This window comes from Hydractinia symbiolongicarpus, chromosome 10 (assembly GCF_029227915.1).
Source record: "Hydractinia symbiolongicarpus strain clone_291-10 chromosome 10, HSymV2.1, whole genome shotgun sequence".
In the NCBI taxonomy this organism is placed as follows: domain Eukaryota; kingdom Metazoa; phylum Cnidaria; class Hydrozoa; order Anthoathecata; family Hydractiniidae; genus Hydractinia; species Hydractinia symbiolongicarpus.
This window is the reverse complement of record NC_079884.1, coordinates 12900639-12919759: the sequence shown is the minus strand read 5'-3', so window position 1 is coordinate 12919759 and position 19121 is coordinate 12900639. Positions and strand designations below refer to the sequence as shown.

The window sequence follows — 19121 nt, the reverse complement described above, 5'->3', positions numbered from 1 at the left end:
CTCATGACTTGTCTAATGAATGTATATAAATCAAGACACGCCCAGTTATCTATGTTAAAGCATTTACTTTTATATAAACCAGATGTAAATTTAAAAGACAGTGATCTGCGCACTGCATTAATCCATGCATGCATTGCGCGCAATTCATCAGCATTACGTCTATTACTAAATGAAACTATGCAGGACCAAGACTTTGCATGCCAAGATAAATATGGGATGACTCCGTTAATGTATGCAGTTAAATCAAATGACATTAAATTGGCAAAGTTAATATTGGACCCGGTTAATCGATTTGGATTACCTCTTTATGCGGAGAACAAAACTGGCGAGACAGCGTTTGATCTCGCAATCTCAGGTAAAAACAGTGGTATTGTGAGAGAATTATATTTTGCCGGTTGCCGACCAAAAACAACATCACAAGAAAAGTATGTCAATGAAGTATTAAATGAAAGTGAACATACGACGGACAATCAGCTACAAAAACAAACTAAAATCAGAAAGAAAAAATTAAAAAAGAAAGTAGAGAATAGAAACGGTAATACAAATCTAAAACGAAGTCGGAAATCCCAGTCTGCGATTTACCATCATGAAATGAAACCACGAAACTCTAAACATGATATACATGATATTTTAAACATCTACACCATCCAATTGTGCCCAGCTTACAAAGAAAGTGCGAGGCTGCCCCCGGTTGAGGTTGATAGTGATCGTGACTCAGATATTGATTCTTGTGATTCAATTCAAAGCTTTCGCAGTGCCTTTAGCGGTTATCGCGCTAAAAGGGAATCCCCAAAACTTGAGTCCTTATTATATAACCTTCACTTGCACGAAACAGCACGAGGTAGCCCGACTTTGACAAGAAGGAAAGCTGCTATTACTTTAGCTACGTCAACGACAACAAGAACGCGAAAAATCTCGGCGCCTGTCATGCCAAGTCAGTCTTTGTTGCGAATACCGAGTAGACGAGCGATAAATTTAAACAACATTTTAGAGCACAAGCTTGAACGTTCGATTAACGCTGGCAGTTAGCGTAAAAGTAAAATACAATAGACTCGCTCTTCCTACAATACTCTCTATCTTAAGTTTTTCCCTATCTCGAACATGCTTGGACTTCTGTGGCTTGATATCCTTTGATGTTCCCAACAAACTTTTTCCAGCCCGTAGCGAATGTAGCGGTACGTTAGAACCAACCTCGTCCCTAGGAACTTGTGGCCCCTAAGCCGTTATTACGGAGTGGGCACTATCAACATCATCAACAAGACAAAATGCCCTGGGAACAAGGTTGCGTTAGAGCAGCTTTCTGACCCATTAAAGATATGAAGAGTCTCGACAACGGACGGTACAACACACTTTATATATTTTTTTCAAACAAAAACAAAAGCAAAGAATAAAGATTTTTATTTGTGTTATGTTCTACTGTTCGTTATAAAGTTTAGCATAAATATATAAGTATCTAACAAATATCAGTGTTAAAAAATACGTTTTGCGTAGGAAAGACAACTTGGTTAAGATAACAACTTTAAGACGAATGCAGCTTTGTTTCTGTTTGTTTTTGCTGAGTCAGCTTTGATCTTTTTAGTTGGCCAAGTCGTTCTTCCAGTACCGATTGTTTATCTAGATAAATACAAACATCTTGTGATAAAAAAAATGAATGTATATGTAGAAGACTTGACGGCAATGTGTTCATAAATCAGAAATTGGAATCGAAAAATCGGGATTTCTTTAACTGCAACAGAACAACATAGAATTTGGTGCGTGTTATTTTGATCGCGTGTAACGTACTCTTGAATGTCTTGTAAGTTGATATGAGCGTGCATGAAAGATGGCGTATATGTATATGTGTCCAATGCGTAACATAGTGTAAAAACTGGCACCGGACTTACGTGATAGAAACGCTAAACAGAGCCACCATATTTTGTTTCGAAACAAAAATAAAATCTGTGCTAAACAAGGTAATAAAAACAAGACTTCCTCGATGATTAATTTTTTGCCTGTATTTGCAAGGAGATTTTTTTGCTTCTTTTAACTGGAGTTTCATGAGAAGCTTTGCTTGATTTAGAATTTCCAGTTGGTTTTTCAGAATGCAAAATATGGTTCGGTTTCATGTCACCATTACCTTGTATAGGTTTAATCCGCCCAGAATCATCTTGAACCATTTCAATTGGTTTTGGTTTTTCAGCTCCGCGACTGACTGAGTTATCACTTGAGTCGTTTTCATCTGTATTTTCATGCTGATTATCATTTCTAAAACGAGACTCATAATTGTCTATATTGTCTTGGTTATCCAGTCTATCCCGATTCTCTGGTTCTTCGTTATTGTGAAAATGATCATTGTTATCGTACTCATTTTCGTAACGGTTATTTCGCAAGCTAGAATCGCCGAAACCGTCGTTCTCGTTATTTCGGTTACTATGAAACTGTTCAAATCTGCCATAGCCTTCTTCTGGCATATCATCGTCAGATTTAAATTCAGCAAAACGATTTCCACGGTTACTCATATAATCGTCCAAACCTCTACCGCCCTCCCCATAATCTTTTCCATTGTAATTTTTGTCTTCATAATCCCCTGCGACCTTACCAGAAGGATCCTGACTAAAAGAACCGTCATTGGTGTCAGTTCTCGGAAGGTTTTCTCGGCTCTTTGCTAAACCTTCTGATCGGTCGCCATAGTAGTCAAGATCAAAATGGTTGTTTTCAGCCTCGTTTTGAGAGGAGACTCTATTTTCGTCATTGTAACTAGACTGAGTGTCGTCTCTACCATGAGAATATTCTTTAGAACTGGTATCTTCCTTTAAATGTTCGAATTCTCTCGCATTCCCGTTGGCGTGCAAAGCATCTTGGGGTGTTCTCAAAGGTTTCATTAAAGATTTTAAACTGTCTACTAATTGTCTAGTGTTTTGTTCTTCTGTTTCTTCACCTTCTGGTGTGTGTAAAAATTTCTTTTGTTCTTCATTTATATTATCCCTATCCTCAGAAGGATTGTCAAATACCGGTGGAGCGATAAACTTTGACAGAGAATTCTCACCCGAAACAATTTCACCGGGATACGCTTCTATGTGATGGGATTGACTGGCTGCAACCCGATCAGTCTCTTCGTAGTTATTCGGGAAACTTAAGCTAACATCATAATGAGGGTCATGAACTTGCATATGTGAATGATGGTGCAGTTGTGGACTCATGTAACGATCCCATGATGCATCGTTATTATAAAAGTCCATCCATCGATCGGGTTGCTCCCGATGCCCGTGAAGAGTATGTCCGATCACTTCATTCATGAAATCTCGCACTTGACCCTTCACGTGTTTTTGAGGCTGGGTAACAGAGTTTTTAAAAAATCTTTTTGTAACATTTTGTTCTGTAGCATGTAGTGTATCTGTGGTGTTATACAGTGGTGCTCCTAAAAAAAAAATTGTCATAAACACACCCACCCATAATAAGGGTGGGTGTGTTTAAAAACGGGCGTTTAAATATTGGGCGACATTAGCGACTTTTGCCAAGGTATTCTAGATTAATTATATGTTAAATTTAAAATATTTAACTATTCGCCAATAGTAATTAATAGTTTTCTATAGAAAAAAAAAAAACCTTAAAATTTATAAAAAAATTCGCGCGCGACTAAAAAGGGGGGCACTGTAATTCCTTGTAAAAAAATCAGTTAATTTTTACTTCACAACATACCTCTAGCAATATGAACTAGGCAACCAAAGAGTATTAAAGTTATACCAAACCACATCATCGTTAAGTCTAGGAAAAAGTGAACAATTAAGAAACTTTCACTATAGCGGATGTTGAGATTACAAGAAAGGACAAAAGCGTCCGTAAGATATCAAGCACTTATTCACGAATAGTGTATGACTGATGCGATAAATTTGAGGTACGGTGTATGCGATTTTTACTTATATGCATTTTCTAAAGTGTGAACTATCCCATAACTTACTCACCTTGATGGTTCTTCCTGTTGTTTTTGTCATAACTTTTATTTATTTGTGCGATTAAATGTGTAGATAGCTAAACACTCGTATTGCTTTACTTTGGCAAGTTCTTCAGCATGCTCAGATTGACATGAACAGTTGCGGCTGATTTGTTTTGCTCACTCATGCGGAACGCAGACAGAGCTTCGATGAGTATTGAATTTACAAAAAAATTTGCAAGCAACATTTCCATTCTTTTTTAAAGAAAAATCTCTAAACTCTTTCTCTGTTCTTTTAGCATCTGCAAAATGTTTAAGCAGGCGTTAAATTAACAGTTCGAATTAAAATCTCCGTATATGATCGAGTTCGTAGCTTTAAAGATACGTCTCAATATTGGTCAGAATTGCCACACTCAGGTTCAAAGAGTTTTCTGACCTTCTTCGAGTAATAATTAAAAAATAATAAAGAATAAAAAAAAATACAAAATGTAAACCGATGACTAACAAAGGACCTAAAGAAAAAAAAAAAATCTAAAAACTTTGCCTCTTATTTAGCAATTTTTCCTCTCAGAAGCAACACGTTTTTGTGTTGAGTTTCCCCTTGACAAACACAAACCAAAGTGTCACGGTATGATTCACGATGTCAGTATTGTTAGCAGCCAAAATATAGGTTCTCAGCAACTGGCCAAGGCGCCTTTACCCTTGCAATCTGAGGCTTGACCCAAAAATTACAATTTAATTAATACCACTACACTATTTGAATTTGACCTTGTGTAATTATACCTTCAGTCTTAAAGTTGTTCTTTTAAAGTTAAAACAGAAAGGCGACGTTTAAGTTCAATTTGTTTCTCCATCGAGCATAATGTAAACATACTACTCCAAACTAGATTGTTTTTTGCATAAACAAGTCGTTAGCCGTGGAAAAATCCACGGGTTCGCCCGTCCTTTTTATACCACATCACGTGCGTCTCGCTGCTTGCGCAGCTAAGCTACCATTTTGCGTGACAGACAGACAGACGTATACGGGTATTATAATATAGACATATCCCGGCCTGACTGACACGCCTATAGAAAATACGTCAACTAAAATTGCGAAAATATACCAGTGGATTCGCGAAAATCAATCAACATAAAGTATAAACATTGAAAGAATAATATTCTACACATTTATCATCATTTCTGTGATAATTTTCTTTCTAAAAGATGAAGGTTACCATTTTGAAAAATGGTTTTCTTCAGTTGTTTAGTCAGTGTAGTTTAGAATCGCGAAATTTTATTGCGAAAAAACATTTGACGTTAATGAAGTACAATGAGAGCAAAAAAGAAAAACTAGCTTTTTAAATGAAAGGTGTTGTTCAAATAATTTACAAATACCTATCTAAATGCGCATGCACGCCAAAAGCATACTGATCGAACAAGAGGCCTTGTGAGGTGTAAAAAGCAGACTATTCACAAAAGAGAGGGGCAATCAAAAGAGAAGTAAAATAATTTAGCAAATTGCCGAGGTCAATAAAATTTCAGCTCGAATTTAAAAAATCATGCTCTAAAAACAATGATAAAACTCTCTGTTCTTCACAAACGCTTCACAATATTTCCAGACAATAGAAAAATATGTCCACTATGTCTCCGTCTGGTTTAACGAAGTTTTGCTTCATACTGTCTATTAAAACTAGTTAGTATGGCAGGAATAGCTCCTTCAGTTTTTTTGTTGATGGCTTTGATTAGGTGAACCAGGCTTTTTTCACTTATCAGTGGAATTTTCATCTTCGTCACCTTCTAAATCCTATAAATAAAATTTCTAAAAATTAATAAAGGTCAGAAGTTAAGACACTAAAACTAAACATTTTGTTTTTTGTTAGTTAAATCCTTTACACCGTATAACATCTCTCTTGCTTTTTCTGTATTTCTGGTTATCTGAATACCACAAACAACATTGTTCTTTTCTAAGCCTTCTATATCACTTAGCTTAATTTGATTAATATTTGTGAAAATATCTGAAAAATTCAACTCGCGAAAAAACCTTAAATGACTTTCGCTAAAATTAATCTAAAAAATAATATTCCTTTTTTTTAAAACATTTCGCAAACATCTCTGCAAACCCATAGGCTAATTCCACTAATTGCTTTACTTTCCTTGCCTTCGTTTTGGGATGAAGACCCTTGGCAATGTCAATAATTAGGATTTTTTCTAAGAAAAATTACTGATGACTTACCAATTACCCAATCTTAAATCATCGCAAAAATTGAGTTTTCGCTTATTCAAACCACTTTTTCATTGAATTTAGGTCATTGCACAGAAAAATAATTGAACACAGTGAACTGCACGAAAACATATCAAATTTTTTTACCTGAGCTAATTCTTCATCATCTTCTTCGCCCTCTTCCTCATCTTCAAAATCCTCCTCGTCTTCCTCACCTTCAAAATCACCCTCATCGGGTTCCTCATCTTCATCCTCTTCTTCCTCCTCATCTTCAATCAAAACAACATTTTCATCATCATCATCATTGTCCTCTGTGTCATTTCCACCGCCTAAGAAATACTGTAATGGATTCGGCCAGACATCATCTTTTATTAGCTCTCCTACTTCATCAGTGCCACCTTCTGATTGATCGTTAAACCATGAAAAGAAACTTTCAGGCTCCTCATGCTGACGTTTTTGACCAGGCTTTAGTGAATCTTCTGATTGTCTTTTTGTTAAATCCTGAAAAAAGCAATGTGATGGTAAGAAACAAAATTTAAAACTTTCCCGTACTTTTCAGTGAAATTCCATTCAGTTTTTTAAGACAATTTTGTTTTTAAAGTTTTATTTAACTTAAAAAGCTGACCATAGGTTGTACCACTGACATTGTGACGTTAAAAAGAGTTGAAGTGAAAAAAATGTAAAACAAACTACATCTTGTCCATACAAATGCATCACCATATAAAAGTATATGTTTTAAGTTATGCTAAAGTAACTATTTTTCAGGTTTTCTCAAACCAACGAAACATTTTTATAGCTTTTTAAAAATCTCAAAACTCAAGCTTTTTGAGTATGTTGCATTGAATAACTTCTCATATTTACAATTTTGCATCAATAGAACACCTAATTCAATTGCACGATTTTACTAATTAAAAAAAGAGTTGCAGAGCAGGGGATAGGGTTCACAAGTGAAAAATTGTAGATGCCACTTTTTGTTAAAAAGTTAAAAAAAAACGAGTTTACATTCTATTTTGCCCAATCAAAATGTTTCATCTTCTTCAAAGTGAAAAAGAAGAAATATGATACTAGGGTTTCTGTATTAGCAAAACGGCAGTTCCAGTTCCAGATGCAATATTCTAAGAATCAGATGAATCAGAAACTGCTTAAAATATGTTAAACAAACATGGTATCTGGCATCAGTATGACTACCTCTAGGCGTAAAAAAGTTGCATTCCTGATTACTACATGGTATGTCCACTCTCCCAGCGACAGTGTCTTCATTTATAAAGACGATATAGATTGCTCACAAAAAATATGGCTGTCCCTGAAAAGTGCCCTTTGGGGTTGAACAGTGGTGTACTATTATGTAGAACTAGTCGTTAGCCCGTGGAAAAATCCAAGGGTTCGCCCGTCTTTTTCATACCGCTTTGCATGCCTCTCGCTACTGGCGCAGTAAAGCTACCATTTTGCGTGACAGACAGATGTATACGGGTATTATAATATAGACTAGTAGTTAACCCCCATGAAAAAATCCAATGGGTTGCCCATCCTTTATATACTGCATTTCATATGTCTCGCTACTTGAGGTGCCATTTCGCGCAAACAGAATATGGCTATTATTATAGAGATATGTTCTTTTGCACAACATGGACATTTTTTTTCCTGATTTTACTAAATTTTTGGACCTTGGTTTTTGGTCTACAATGCCTAGAGCTAACATATTTTGTTGAAAATTGTAGCTAGCTAGCAAGTTATTTGATGGACATCTAATCAGAGTAGAATTATCTCACTCAATATGTGTGTCACAAACAATTTTTCATAAACTTAGCTTACTAAGTTTATGCTAGCTAGCTTTTAGGGATGTTACTTATCTTTTCAAAGGCTCTTTGCATTAGCTAGGTAGGGGCTAAGAAAGGATTTATTACATGTATTGTTAAATGTTTTGCTCCATTTACAATACACAAAAAAATCTTCCTAACCTCCTTTATGGAACTGCAATTTGGGTAAAACATCTATTATTTTACACTGAGCTAATAAACACATAGCAAAAATAGAGGTTGGTCATAGCTTCACCGTTAGCTTTTAGAAATAGCAAAAAAAAAAAGAAAAAGGAGAAATGGTCCCTTCCGAAAAAATATTTTTAGCAACCAACGTTTGCATCAGTCATCAAAATTGGATTGAAAATATATATGTTGATGGATAAAGTGCTTTGCCTTATTGACTGCTAACTGGATGCAAAGTATTCAGCACAACATAAGCAGCAATTACATCACATTTGCCAACACTTATTTTGAGGGCTATCCTATACGATAAAAAGCTTTTACTTACCATATTTTCTTTCCATTCAATTTCTGTAGATTTACAAGTCTGTTCACCACTATCACTTAACATAAATTCTTTGCAAATTAATTCGTTACTAAAGTAGGGGTTTTCTGAAAAATGCTAAGATAAAAAAGAGAAAAACGTATAAGTAATCAAGTTATAATTTTGTTTTACAACACAAGTTCTAAAATAAGAATCGAGAATTAAAAAAAGCATCAACAAAAAAAATTGCAAATTGTAATCATTGTTCTGCATTAACTTTTATAAAGAATTTAAGAGAAAAAGATGTTACAACAATGCAACCTCAATGCAAAACATGGCTGCTATTTAAAAACAGTAAATCAAAATAAAAGTACAAAACCGTTATAAATGTTAATCCTTAGGCCATCTATATTGAAAAGTTTGTTTATCATCATTTTACAGCTTCAAATGGTAATACAGTGGATACGTGGATATTTTGCAAATAAAATTAGTTCCCTTTCCCATCCTGTCATCCAATCGGGGAAGTTGTATTGACCATGATAAATAGTTTTGGGCTAAATTCAGTCAGTTGATGACAACCAAATCAGTCTTACCGACAAAAATCAATATTTTTTTACTGAGAGAGTATTTCACCCAAGCAAAATGCACCAAACAAACTTTCAAATATATTTCGCCTTAGGTGTTTATCTCAGGTTGCCTGAGCAATTATGTGATTCATTATTTTACTTTTAATGAGACATCTATAGTTGCTTTTAAAAACGAATAGTTGAATCAATAAGCCTTATTTCAGACCCAAACACATGAAATATAAAATACTTACAAATTTTATTCTATATCCTGATTTAATATCTTCAAATTCTTCAACTTCCACAGAAGAAAGATAGTGTAGTGCTTCTTCATCTTCTTCATCAAGTAATGCAGATATCTGTGGATGATTTACAAACTAATACATTATTAAGGAGGATGGTTGATTCAGCAAAGTTAACTGCACAAACTATCTGTTTATCTTAGCAGAAATGTCAACAAAATTTCATTCTTACATCTCAACATTGTCTGTGTGTATACTAAATGCTTTAAAGCAAATCTTAAAATGTTGATAACACACTAGTATTGAACGAAAAAACATTGGTTTTAAAAATATGTATTGTGAAAACAGAAATCTAACCTTAATTTTGTTTTTCAAAACACCAGTCACTTTTCCTTCACCATTTTAAAATTTATTTTTAAATTCATTTTGAATTAAATCTGATTTTGATGTCGTTACGTTGTTCTGGGTTCATTAGTTATATAAAAGGGTCGATTGATAGGGGTTATCCTGCTTACGTTTTCAGGCACTTAATTTCGGACGAAGCAGTAAATCCAACATCAAAACTCAAGGTTTTACCAGATTTGTTAGGATAGGACTTAATGGAAAAAAACTTCCATAAGTCTCCTATTAAAAGTTTGATTAATTTGCTGAAAAGCAACAAAATGATGTCAAAATTACTTTGATGTTTATTGCTTCATGAGATAGTGATCGAAATTTTTATGCAAGTTGCTTGTTTAACTTTTGTTGTTTTATCTTAGAAATGTCTTTTAAATGTAAATCAAGGAAAAAGGGAAATTTTTCCTAAATACTGACGTTTTATGCGTGTTTTGAGTTGAATTGTTTTAATGTGTAGCTAACTTGCTATTATGACATTTAAATCACTAGCTACACTGTTATTGTTTTACGGTGCCATAGATTAGTGGTTATAGCTCTCGTACTCTGTGCGGGAGACCGAGGTTCGATTCCTCTTGATGGCGATTCAACATGGACGAGTGAATGTTACCATAGCCCCGGGTTAACCCAAGCCATGAGAGGGAAATTGGGGAGATGGCACAATGTGTGGGTCATTGGATGTTGCTGGGAGTTGTCTAGTAGAGCGTGGGCCCTAATTGGGTGTGCGTAGCTCAAAATGAGCATTAAGTACTCTAGGACTCTCCATCTAAGCCATGACTCCTCCTGGAAATAATAGACAGGGTATATCCCTTAATATTTGTGATGCTAGCCATGTAAAATATGCACATCTATCTATCTATCTTACTTAGAGTTAAAAATTTAATGGTTCTGTGTTGTAAATAGCTAATGTTGAACAGTCATTTTGCAAACAACCTATTACATTAGGTAAGGGTGTAGAGTACTTTAATGCATTTTCTAGCTGCTTCAAATAAACTTATAATCTGTGACAAACAGAACTCTCTACTGGTTTTGAAAGTTCTAAACTGCAGGTAACAAACAAAATAACATTTAAAAGTTTAATAACAAAATAAAAACGTTTGAAAAAATAAAACTTGGATGGCTAAATTTTAATGTTTAATAAAGTTGATTTGTTTTTCTTTATGAAATACCAGCTTTATTATTCCCACAATACACACATGGTCAGCGAAATTTACTATAAATAAAAGAACAAATTTCATTGGCTCGTAATTTAAGGCCGCCATTTCTAAAAAATCACAATGAAATTTAAAAATCTGGAACGAACGTCTGAGCTTATGGATAAAAAAAGAAACTGAGAATATAATAATGTTTTGAAAAGATACGACTGTCACCCAAAATTTTGGAATCTTTTTTATTAACTCTGCTCTTTTTCCAAAGAATGGCTTCCTCATACTATTATATTTTTGCTCAACTTGTAGTATTTCTTCTGAAGCTTGTTCATTTAAACCATCTATTTGATTCTGTACGCCATCTATTTGTTGCACTATATCTTGATGCTCACTCTCTAGTCCATCTTCTTTATCAGAATTATTTAATTTTGGGACTTTACTTGGAACTTCCGTCATTTTCATTTGTGTTTATCGTTTTTATCACCCTTCGATCGAATGTTATGTTCAAAAGATCGACCTGTGTAGTACGCACCAAGTTGGGTTTTAGCGCCCGCGTTAATTTGTGTCTCTTGTATGACATCCAACCGGATTATTTGATATTTTCTTGGCGGCACATGGGAAACGGTACAACACAAAGAAGAATATTTTACTGACCAAAGTTCCCGCGTTCTATAAAAAAAGCCAAAAAAATTGTTAGTGATTTGATAGAATTTGTTTGTTTTTTTCCACAAGTGGACACTCGTCACAAAGCCAAAAATCCAAGTCTATCCATGACAATATCATTTTGTATATATTTTTTCACAAACCACAAGCAGCTAAATAAAAAATTTAATAATTTTTTTGTTCACAGATTATTTAATTTTTTTTTCGGATCTATATTAAAGGAACTAATTTAAAAGTTATAAGCTGCAAATAGCGTAGCCTATTTCCCTAGAGAGTTGCAGTGGATTTCCAAGAGGTTACGACTAGTTTTATTAAAATTCAAGTCTGCATTCGTTATCATATTCTTAGATTTTAGTACTTCAGTTTATTCTTATAAAAAAGTCGAGTTTATTGAAAAGAAAGAATGAATAAATTTAGGCTCAGCGGCTATTATTTAGTACTGACCAAAGTCATGTCACCGATTTGTAACTTGAAACGCCTCGAATATTAGCGGATACAAATTTTTATTTTATTTTTATGAAAGTCAGTAAAAGTGACCCAATTTTATGCAATTTTACAAGCATTATTTTACCGTCATTTTAAAGACAACGTATGGAAATTTAACAAACGCCCTGGGCGTTAAAAATTAGGGCATTGTGATTTACAAAAATATTGTATAAAATCAAATCTTTTCCAATCATTTTTCGAGCTAACACATCTTGATAAATTTACGCAGATATAAAAAAACAAGTAAATCTATGCGTTCAGGAATAAATGAAGCAATACACATTTTAAATACTTTTTTTATAAAGTAAAGATGTATTGAAAGAGTATTGAAAACTATCAATCAGTAACTAGAAATGGTTGTATATTATATTTTATTTAACAGTATTCAAAAAAGATGTTTTCGCATTCACCATTAAGACGCTCCAAACACTGAAATAAAAAATACGTGAACTCAACTTCAGTATTAAGTATAACAAAAAAATTATCGACAGAAATGCTTAATAATTATTAATTATATTAAATAAACAAGGCTATATTTACAGATGGAAATATTATAAAAAGAATCAAGAACGGAACGAGAAAAAGACTGTGTAATAAAAACTGGAAAAATGCGCGAAAATAAGCAGTTACGTTTTCAAAACACATGGGATAGTTCTAGCATGGTAGAAACCTCCTCCATAAACCATGCCAGAAATGCTTCTCCTGCATCACGCGGTCTTCAAGGAGGAGAGCGAACTCAACGCGTTCGACCGTATCCAAATAAAAAGCGAAGCAAAGCTACAAAAATGTTGTTCTTAAAAAGACACGCAGAAATAGGTTTTGGATTTAGCATTCGTGGTGGTATCGAGCACGGGACGGGTATTTTTGTGTCGAATATAAACAAATATTCGGATGCCTTCAGTCAAGGGCTACAAATTGGTGATCAGGTTTTGAAAGGAAATAAACAATCATTTGAAGAAGTAACGCACGAAGAAGCTGTACAAGTAAAGCACTTTTTTCTCTCTTTTAAAGTTTTTAAAGTTCACAAAAATTATTAAAAAAGTGTTCTCTTTTCTCTCTTTTAGTTCATTCAAAGTCAGCGAACTCTACGCCTGATGGTTTTATCACTCGGTATAATTCCTGGTAGCAAAATTGAACACACTCGATATCAATGGATTAATTGCTACGGAAGACCGTGTTCACCCTTACCCATCAAAACATTTCCAACTACTGATCCTGACAACGCAGAAGAATCCGGCAGCATGCGTCCATTGGAAGATGACGAAAGAAAGGTAATTGAGTCAAATATGGTTCGTTTATTTGCATTCTTGCCAAACTTACGGCGGCCAATTTATATCTTTTACATCAAGCTGTATTTATTTACTTATATTATGTCTAGGTCAACATCGTGGTAGGAAACAATAGTCGTTTAGGTTTGCTAATCAGAGGAGGTATGGAATATGGACTCGGTATATTTATTGCCGGGATTGATGAGGATTCGGTCGCTGATCGATCTGCTGTTATGGTAGGTTTTGATGTGTTTTTAAAATTTTGACAATGAGATGCGGTTGTTTGTCCTCGTGTAAAAAAGTACTCCAAGCCCTGGGATCAAGAATGCAAGAATTGCTCTCTCGCAATCTGCAACCTCGCCATTACTACGATTTATGTAATTGTGTTTGTGAGGGAAAAATTAAAACAAATTGAATTGATTTGATTTGGCAGAATACCTAAATGAATGTTTTTTGATATATTTGGGTTAAAAGGCAACCTGGTTCCCACGGCATTTTACCTATAACGGTTTAGGAGCCACAAGACCCTGGGGATGACGTTGGTAGAAATGGTTATCTTTAATCGGTGTAAGGTTTTTTTAAATTTTCTTTACAACAAACAAAAAACACAACAAAAAATGTATTTATTTTTTGTCTCAGGTGGGCGAGCAAATAATTGAAGTGAATGGCATCAGCTTTTTAAACATCGGTCATGCTGACGCTGCACATATTATTCGAACCAGTAAGATGATGACGATGATATTAAAGGATGTCGGGAAAATACCGTTGGCAAGAGTTGTGTACGACCAAACAGAATGGCTTGATAGACGTTCTGTTTGTTCAAGGTTTGTCAAAATTTTGGCTCTTTTTTGCTCAATTAATTATAGGATTCCTGATTTAAGATACTAAAAAATCTCAAAAATCGAAACAAAAAGCGAAAAAGAAGACAAGCCTACATCTATTGATCCAAAATAACTAACGTAGCTGAATGCTTCGTGCTCAAGTTTGCCACTAGGTTAAGGACCCTGAAAATTAGATTGCTTGAAACTGTTCCTTCGATTGTTTTTAGTTTATATGCATGTTTTACATTTAGATCTCCTCAAGACACATCTCCTCGTGACAGGGTATTGTAAAACGCTAGGTTCTTTTACTCTCACTAAATTTTTATAATTTTTTAAAAAAACATTTTTACTTTGAGCAATTCTTTTGATTAGTGTTTAGTTATACGCGTGATTTTTAAACAACGCACCCTCGTCCCCAGGTTATGCAATTCTAATACGATAATCGAGGGCGTTGTACAACATTTTGTTTTGCATAATAATTGTATTGTAGGATTCTATGATTCAGTCAGGAATTGCAGGCAGCCAGTTACATCATCAATCCGTCACTGGACCAACGTCCTATCAATGGATTGAAGAGAAAGCTCAATACTGCCTAAGCGAAGACGAGTGGAACACTTTAAAATATTACGTTCGTGAATACGTCCACGGTAGACTTTCTGTGAATGAATTCGTGTTCTCGTTACTAGACCTCTTGGACTCGAATGAAAAGGTAAGACAATAAGTCTCACACATAAAAATTGCATTCATCCATTCATTCATTCATTCATTCATTCATTATTTATCTATTTATTTCCGTTAAACAGAAATCTCTAATTCAAGAAGTGAGAGGGATAGTGCGCGCTCAAGACATCGAAAGATTTGATGAAATGATGTTACGTATCGAAGTACAAGCAATTAAGGTAAACATACGCCAATCACAATACTTTTTATCTAACCAATCAAATAGACGCCGTTTTAGAATTAACCAATCGTTTTCCTTGTTTAGATTCAAAACGAACAGGATAGTGAGGAAGATAATATAATTGTTCTACAAGAAGAAAGCATGGCTGCTTCCCCATACGTAAATAATATTTATTTTTTCATACCATTTTTTAATTAGAAACTAGTTAGTAAAGCTATTTAACAGTTCTTTAGGTGTTAAACATTTTCTTTTACAAAAAAATTAAATAATAAGGTATTTGGCATATGAAAAAAATAAACAAAATAACAAAGCAAAAAAAAAACGATAAGAGGTATCACTTTTCAGTTTGAAGTTCTTGTAGCTACATAATTTAATCTGTTGACCATAAAGTTTTAACATGATGGAGAAATCTTTCTCGCCTTAGGATCCGGTCTATCACTCTTCATCTCCGGCAGGAAGAAATGGTTTTGACTACGATCAACTTCAAGAAGATTCTTACCACTCTACGATGGAAAACATAACGCAGGAAAGCATACTTCAACAAAGTCCTCAGAAATTTGTTCCGCGAAATATAATGGACGAAGATATTATCGAAGAGGAAGAAGAAATAGGAGAAATACTAGAAGAGCCTGTATACGCGACTGTGAATACTCACAAAACACACGACGCAGAAACAGCTACCATTTTAAAAGACTACGATAATTTAGAATCTGTAAAGAAATTTACAACTTTCAGCCCTCCAACGCAGATAAAAAATAAAGAAACAGTTCCACATATTTCCGAAAGAGTCACTGAGGAGGAGAAAGATTTCGAGCAAAATAAGTTAGGATATGCGTTTAGTTTTCTTAACTCGACAAACGAGGAATTAGAATCACCACGAAATGAGGTACTTGGACTAACATCAGACAAGAAGGAGCCTTCAGATGACGATGACGATCAAAGTGTAGTGTCTGTTTCCAGCTTGGAAAACGGTGAAGAGCCCACACCACCGTCCTCCATAAGCAGGGGTCAACATTTCCCCGGATTCAATGCAGGATCAGCGAACCGAAGACAAAAGTCGAATGTAATTGATTTAGATTTTTCTCCGTCTGAAGAAACTGCTCCTTCAATTCAAGACTTTAAACCAAAATCTTTATCAAACCACATATCTGCGAACACATCCGTTCCTAGCATTGCCATTGCAAATGCGACTCCTGAAGTGAAAAGAAAAAGCGTATCAGACAATGCTTATGTTAAAATAAATAAAGGAACGGAGCATGCTTCTTCACCGTCGTTTGATTCCGCACCAAGTTTGGAACATAGATACTCAAATTTCTCTGTGAATGACATCATGAGGCAAAGTTTTCTCCCAACAACTAGACTGGAATACGATCCGCTTAATTCAAGCAATGAGGATATAGACTTTCTAAATCGTAGCGTCGAAGATATCAGCAGAAGAGAGAAGCGACTAAATCAAGTCAGTAGTTTAAACATACAAAATCAATATGAATACGAAAAAACTGAAAAACTGAAGAACCTATCCTTTTCAAGTACGGAATCGTTAACAAAATTAGAAGAACCGAAAAACTACGGTAAACCTGTTATGACGAAATCACCGAGAAACGATTTTTATGTATCTTCTAACAGCAACACACTTTCTAAAAAAGTTAAAGAAGAAGTACCAACAATAAAATCGGTGAATAGTCGGGAAAATAACGTTGCAGTTGAAGATAGAAATTTTAACATTGCTAGGTTTAAGAATGATACGCGGGATGACAATAAAATTAGTCGGACAATTGAACAGCATTTGGAGTACAGAAACCCTTACGACCGAGAACACTCGACATTATATAAAAGAAAGTCCCCGATTACTGTTCCAAAGAAAGAAGAAAAAGCTCTAAGTGTAGACATAGACTTTAGGGCGGCTGATAGTCCTCCCTCTCCATACCAATATGAACCGCCAAGAAATACGAAGAACAACGCCATAAGGTCACGCATTGATGCGTTTAACGTAAATGAAAAAGATGGTAATAGTCTTAAAAAATCAGATGGAACAAAACAAACTTCAAAGGTGAGAATCTGAAAGCATTTTAACCTTCTGCAATTTTAAGGTTAACAAATGTCGTTCCCAGGGCTTTTTCGCCTCCTGATATGTGGTTAGAGCGCCAGCACACATATCAGGAATCAAAAAATAAACTGAGCACGTGATTGGAAGGTAATAAATTTCACTTTGATCACCAAATATATGCACAATGCTTAGTTAGTCCTTAGTTAACACAAACGCATTTCTCGCTGGACTTATCAGCGTCATGTTTTATTATCCTTACGGTTAATCTCTCACATAAAGGGAAAAGAGAGACATATCCTCCTATTATCTCTAATACAGGGTGATCACTAATAAAATGAGAACAAAAAAGTAAGGATATTAAGGAGAAAACCAATTTTAGTTCTCTATCTTTAATGCTACATACTACGTTCTATGATAAGAAAATTATACATATTATACTAATATAAATATAAATTATGCCCTGAGAGATAGAAAATATAGGATTTTAGGTAACAGAGAAATATGTCTTATTTCACTGGTAATCAACAATCCATGAACACATTTCAAAAAAAGTTACGATCAGAAAAAATAAGAAAATAAGGAGAAATTAAGGAGAATAGCTAAAATTTCATTTTTTTCTTAAGTATATTTAAGTACTTTTAAGGAGATTTTCTTTTTCTAAGGATATTTAAGGAATTTAAGGAGGAGTGGTCATCCTGTAATATTCATGTAATTAAAACAGTCACTTTTTGACCTCACTCCCTAGCATACGAAATCCTTTCATTTCTTTTATTCATACAATAAAAAATTCGGTTCAGGTTTATGACAGGGGTTAAAAATAATTTATAAAAATTAGACAGAAAAGCGCTTTAGGATCAATCGGGTAACGTAGGGGAAAGTACTTTAATTTTAGATCTACAAAAAGAAGTTGATGAAAAAAGGAGAGATGTACTTCGACCTTGGAGTTCTTTTTTTAAAGCCTCGATCTTTGTCAAGTGACTAAAAAAAACCTCTTTTATATTAGAGTACTTAGTTTCTTCTTCAGACAAACTCTTTGACCAAGCCAACAAAGCGGACTGTTAGCATACAAAGAAAAAACGATGACCCTGGGTTTACTATTGACTCGAGACAAAAACAAGAAGAAACGGAAATGTTTATCGATGAAATTCAGGTCAGTACTGATTGCAACTGAAATCTTTACATCGCCCTTTTTTTACGTTTTAGCGATTTTAAATATGCGTGGAATTTATTTAGCGGATTGACGTAAACCCTAAGGTACAGTTTATCAAGCCCGATTTTTCGAACAACAAATTATTCCAATTCCCCGATTTTTCGAACAACGAATTATTCCAATTCCCCGATTTTTCAAACAACGAATTATTCCAATTCCCCGATTTTTCAAACAACGAATTATTCCAATTCCCCGATTTTTCGAATTATTTCCTTGGTCCCTTGGTTTCGCTTAAGAAACTCTTCTAATTTACCCCGGATTTTTGGTTTTTTAAGTTTCCCGATTTTTCAAACCTTTTTTGGGTCCCTTCGAATGACTACCCTCGATTTTTCGAACTATTCCGTCGGTCCCTTGGGAGTTCGAAAAATCGGAGTTGAAATTTAATTTTTTTAGCTTACATTTTTGTCGTGAAAATGCCTTCCAAAAGAGCTACTGGGAGCATTTTAAAATGTTAGACTGATGTCATTATAACCCAGACCCTAACTCTTTATTTCTGCACAATTTAGGATAGATCAATAACAGATCTCACAGTCGGTGACGTCATTATTGGAATCGACAACACGCATTTCAAAAAAGGACTACAAAAGGGACTCGCGAATTTGATCATCAGAAATGCGTTCAGTAATTCTGAAAGTTCAGAAATCAAAGTCCATTTAAAATTATGAAGCTTCACTACTAAAAGTTCTTCCCGTTTTGTATATATAGATGTAGCGTAGAAGATTTCATATAACATTTAGCGAAGTATTTTTTAATGTTCACGTTCTCAAAAACCTTACACGGGTTGTCAAAATATTTAATGACATTAATTTTATTTTATTTCGCATTGCTTCTTGAGATTAGAGATAGCATCGTTCGTCTCCTATCAGGCCCCACATACAGTCTAATAAACTCCCAAGGTCGATAATGCAGTTAAAGACTGAGTTACTACGCGTAATAATGCAGTTGCTAACAACCGTATAAATATTAAAAAAACTGTTTTGTTA

At 34.5% G+C, this 19121-nt stretch overlaps 3 protein-coding genes across 5 annotated transcripts; 1 reads left to right on the top strand and 2 right to left on the bottom strand.

Annotated features, from left to right (window-relative positions):
* Nucleotides 1-1339: 1339 nt before the first annotated feature.
* LOC130613172 (GATA zinc finger domain-containing protein 14-like) lies at nt 1340-5111 on the bottom strand. Of its 2 annotated transcripts, XM_057434499.1 has the most exons (4): nt 3942-5111; nt 3679-3744; nt 2117-3397; nt 1340-1614 (listed from the first exon to the last, which is right to left on the bottom strand). In XM_057434499.1, the coding sequence occupies exons 2-4, from the start codon at nt 3734-3736 to the stop codon at nt 1520-1522; spliced, it is 1434 nt and encodes a 477-aa protein (XP_057290482.1). In that variant the 5' UTR covers nt 3737-3744; nt 3942-5111; the 3' UTR covers nt 1340-1519. The 2 variants fall into 2 exon arrangements, with proteins under 2 accessions (XP_057290482.1, XP_057290481.1); XM_057434498.1 differs by lacking the exon at nt 1340-1614 and having other exon boundaries at nt 1628-3397.
* A 133-nt stretch (nt 5112-5244) lies between these two features.
* Nucleotides 5245-11276, bottom strand: LOC130613174 (protein SET-like). Its single transcript, XM_057434500.1, has 5 exons — nt 10956-11276; nt 9214-9336; nt 8418-8531; nt 6258-6611; nt 5245-5693 (listed from the first exon to the last, which is right to left on the bottom strand). The coding sequence occupies exons 1-5, from the start codon at nt 11202-11204 to the stop codon at nt 5652-5654; spliced, it is 882 nt and encodes a 293-aa protein (XP_057290483.1). The 5' UTR covers nt 11205-11276; the 3' UTR covers nt 5245-5651.
* A 1036-nt stretch (nt 11277-12312) lies between these two features.
* Nucleotides 12313-18868, top strand: LOC130613171 (uncharacterized). Of its 2 annotated transcripts, XM_057434496.1 has the most exons (11): nt 12313-12874; nt 12956-13162; nt 13270-13395; nt 13799-13983; nt 14232-14262; nt 14471-14689; nt 14784-14879; nt 14966-15040; nt 15306-16931; nt 17953-18078; nt 18645-18868. In XM_057434496.1, the coding sequence occupies exons 1-11, from the start codon at nt 12500-12502 to the stop codon at nt 18801-18803; spliced, it is 3225 nt and encodes a 1074-aa protein (XP_057290479.1). In that variant the 5' UTR covers nt 12313-12499; the 3' UTR covers nt 18804-18868. The 2 variants fall into 2 exon arrangements, with proteins under 2 accessions (XP_057290479.1, XP_057290480.1); XM_057434497.1 differs by lacking the exon at nt 18645-18868 and having other exon boundaries at nt 17932-18018.
* Nucleotides 18869-19121: the final 253 nt, after the last annotated feature.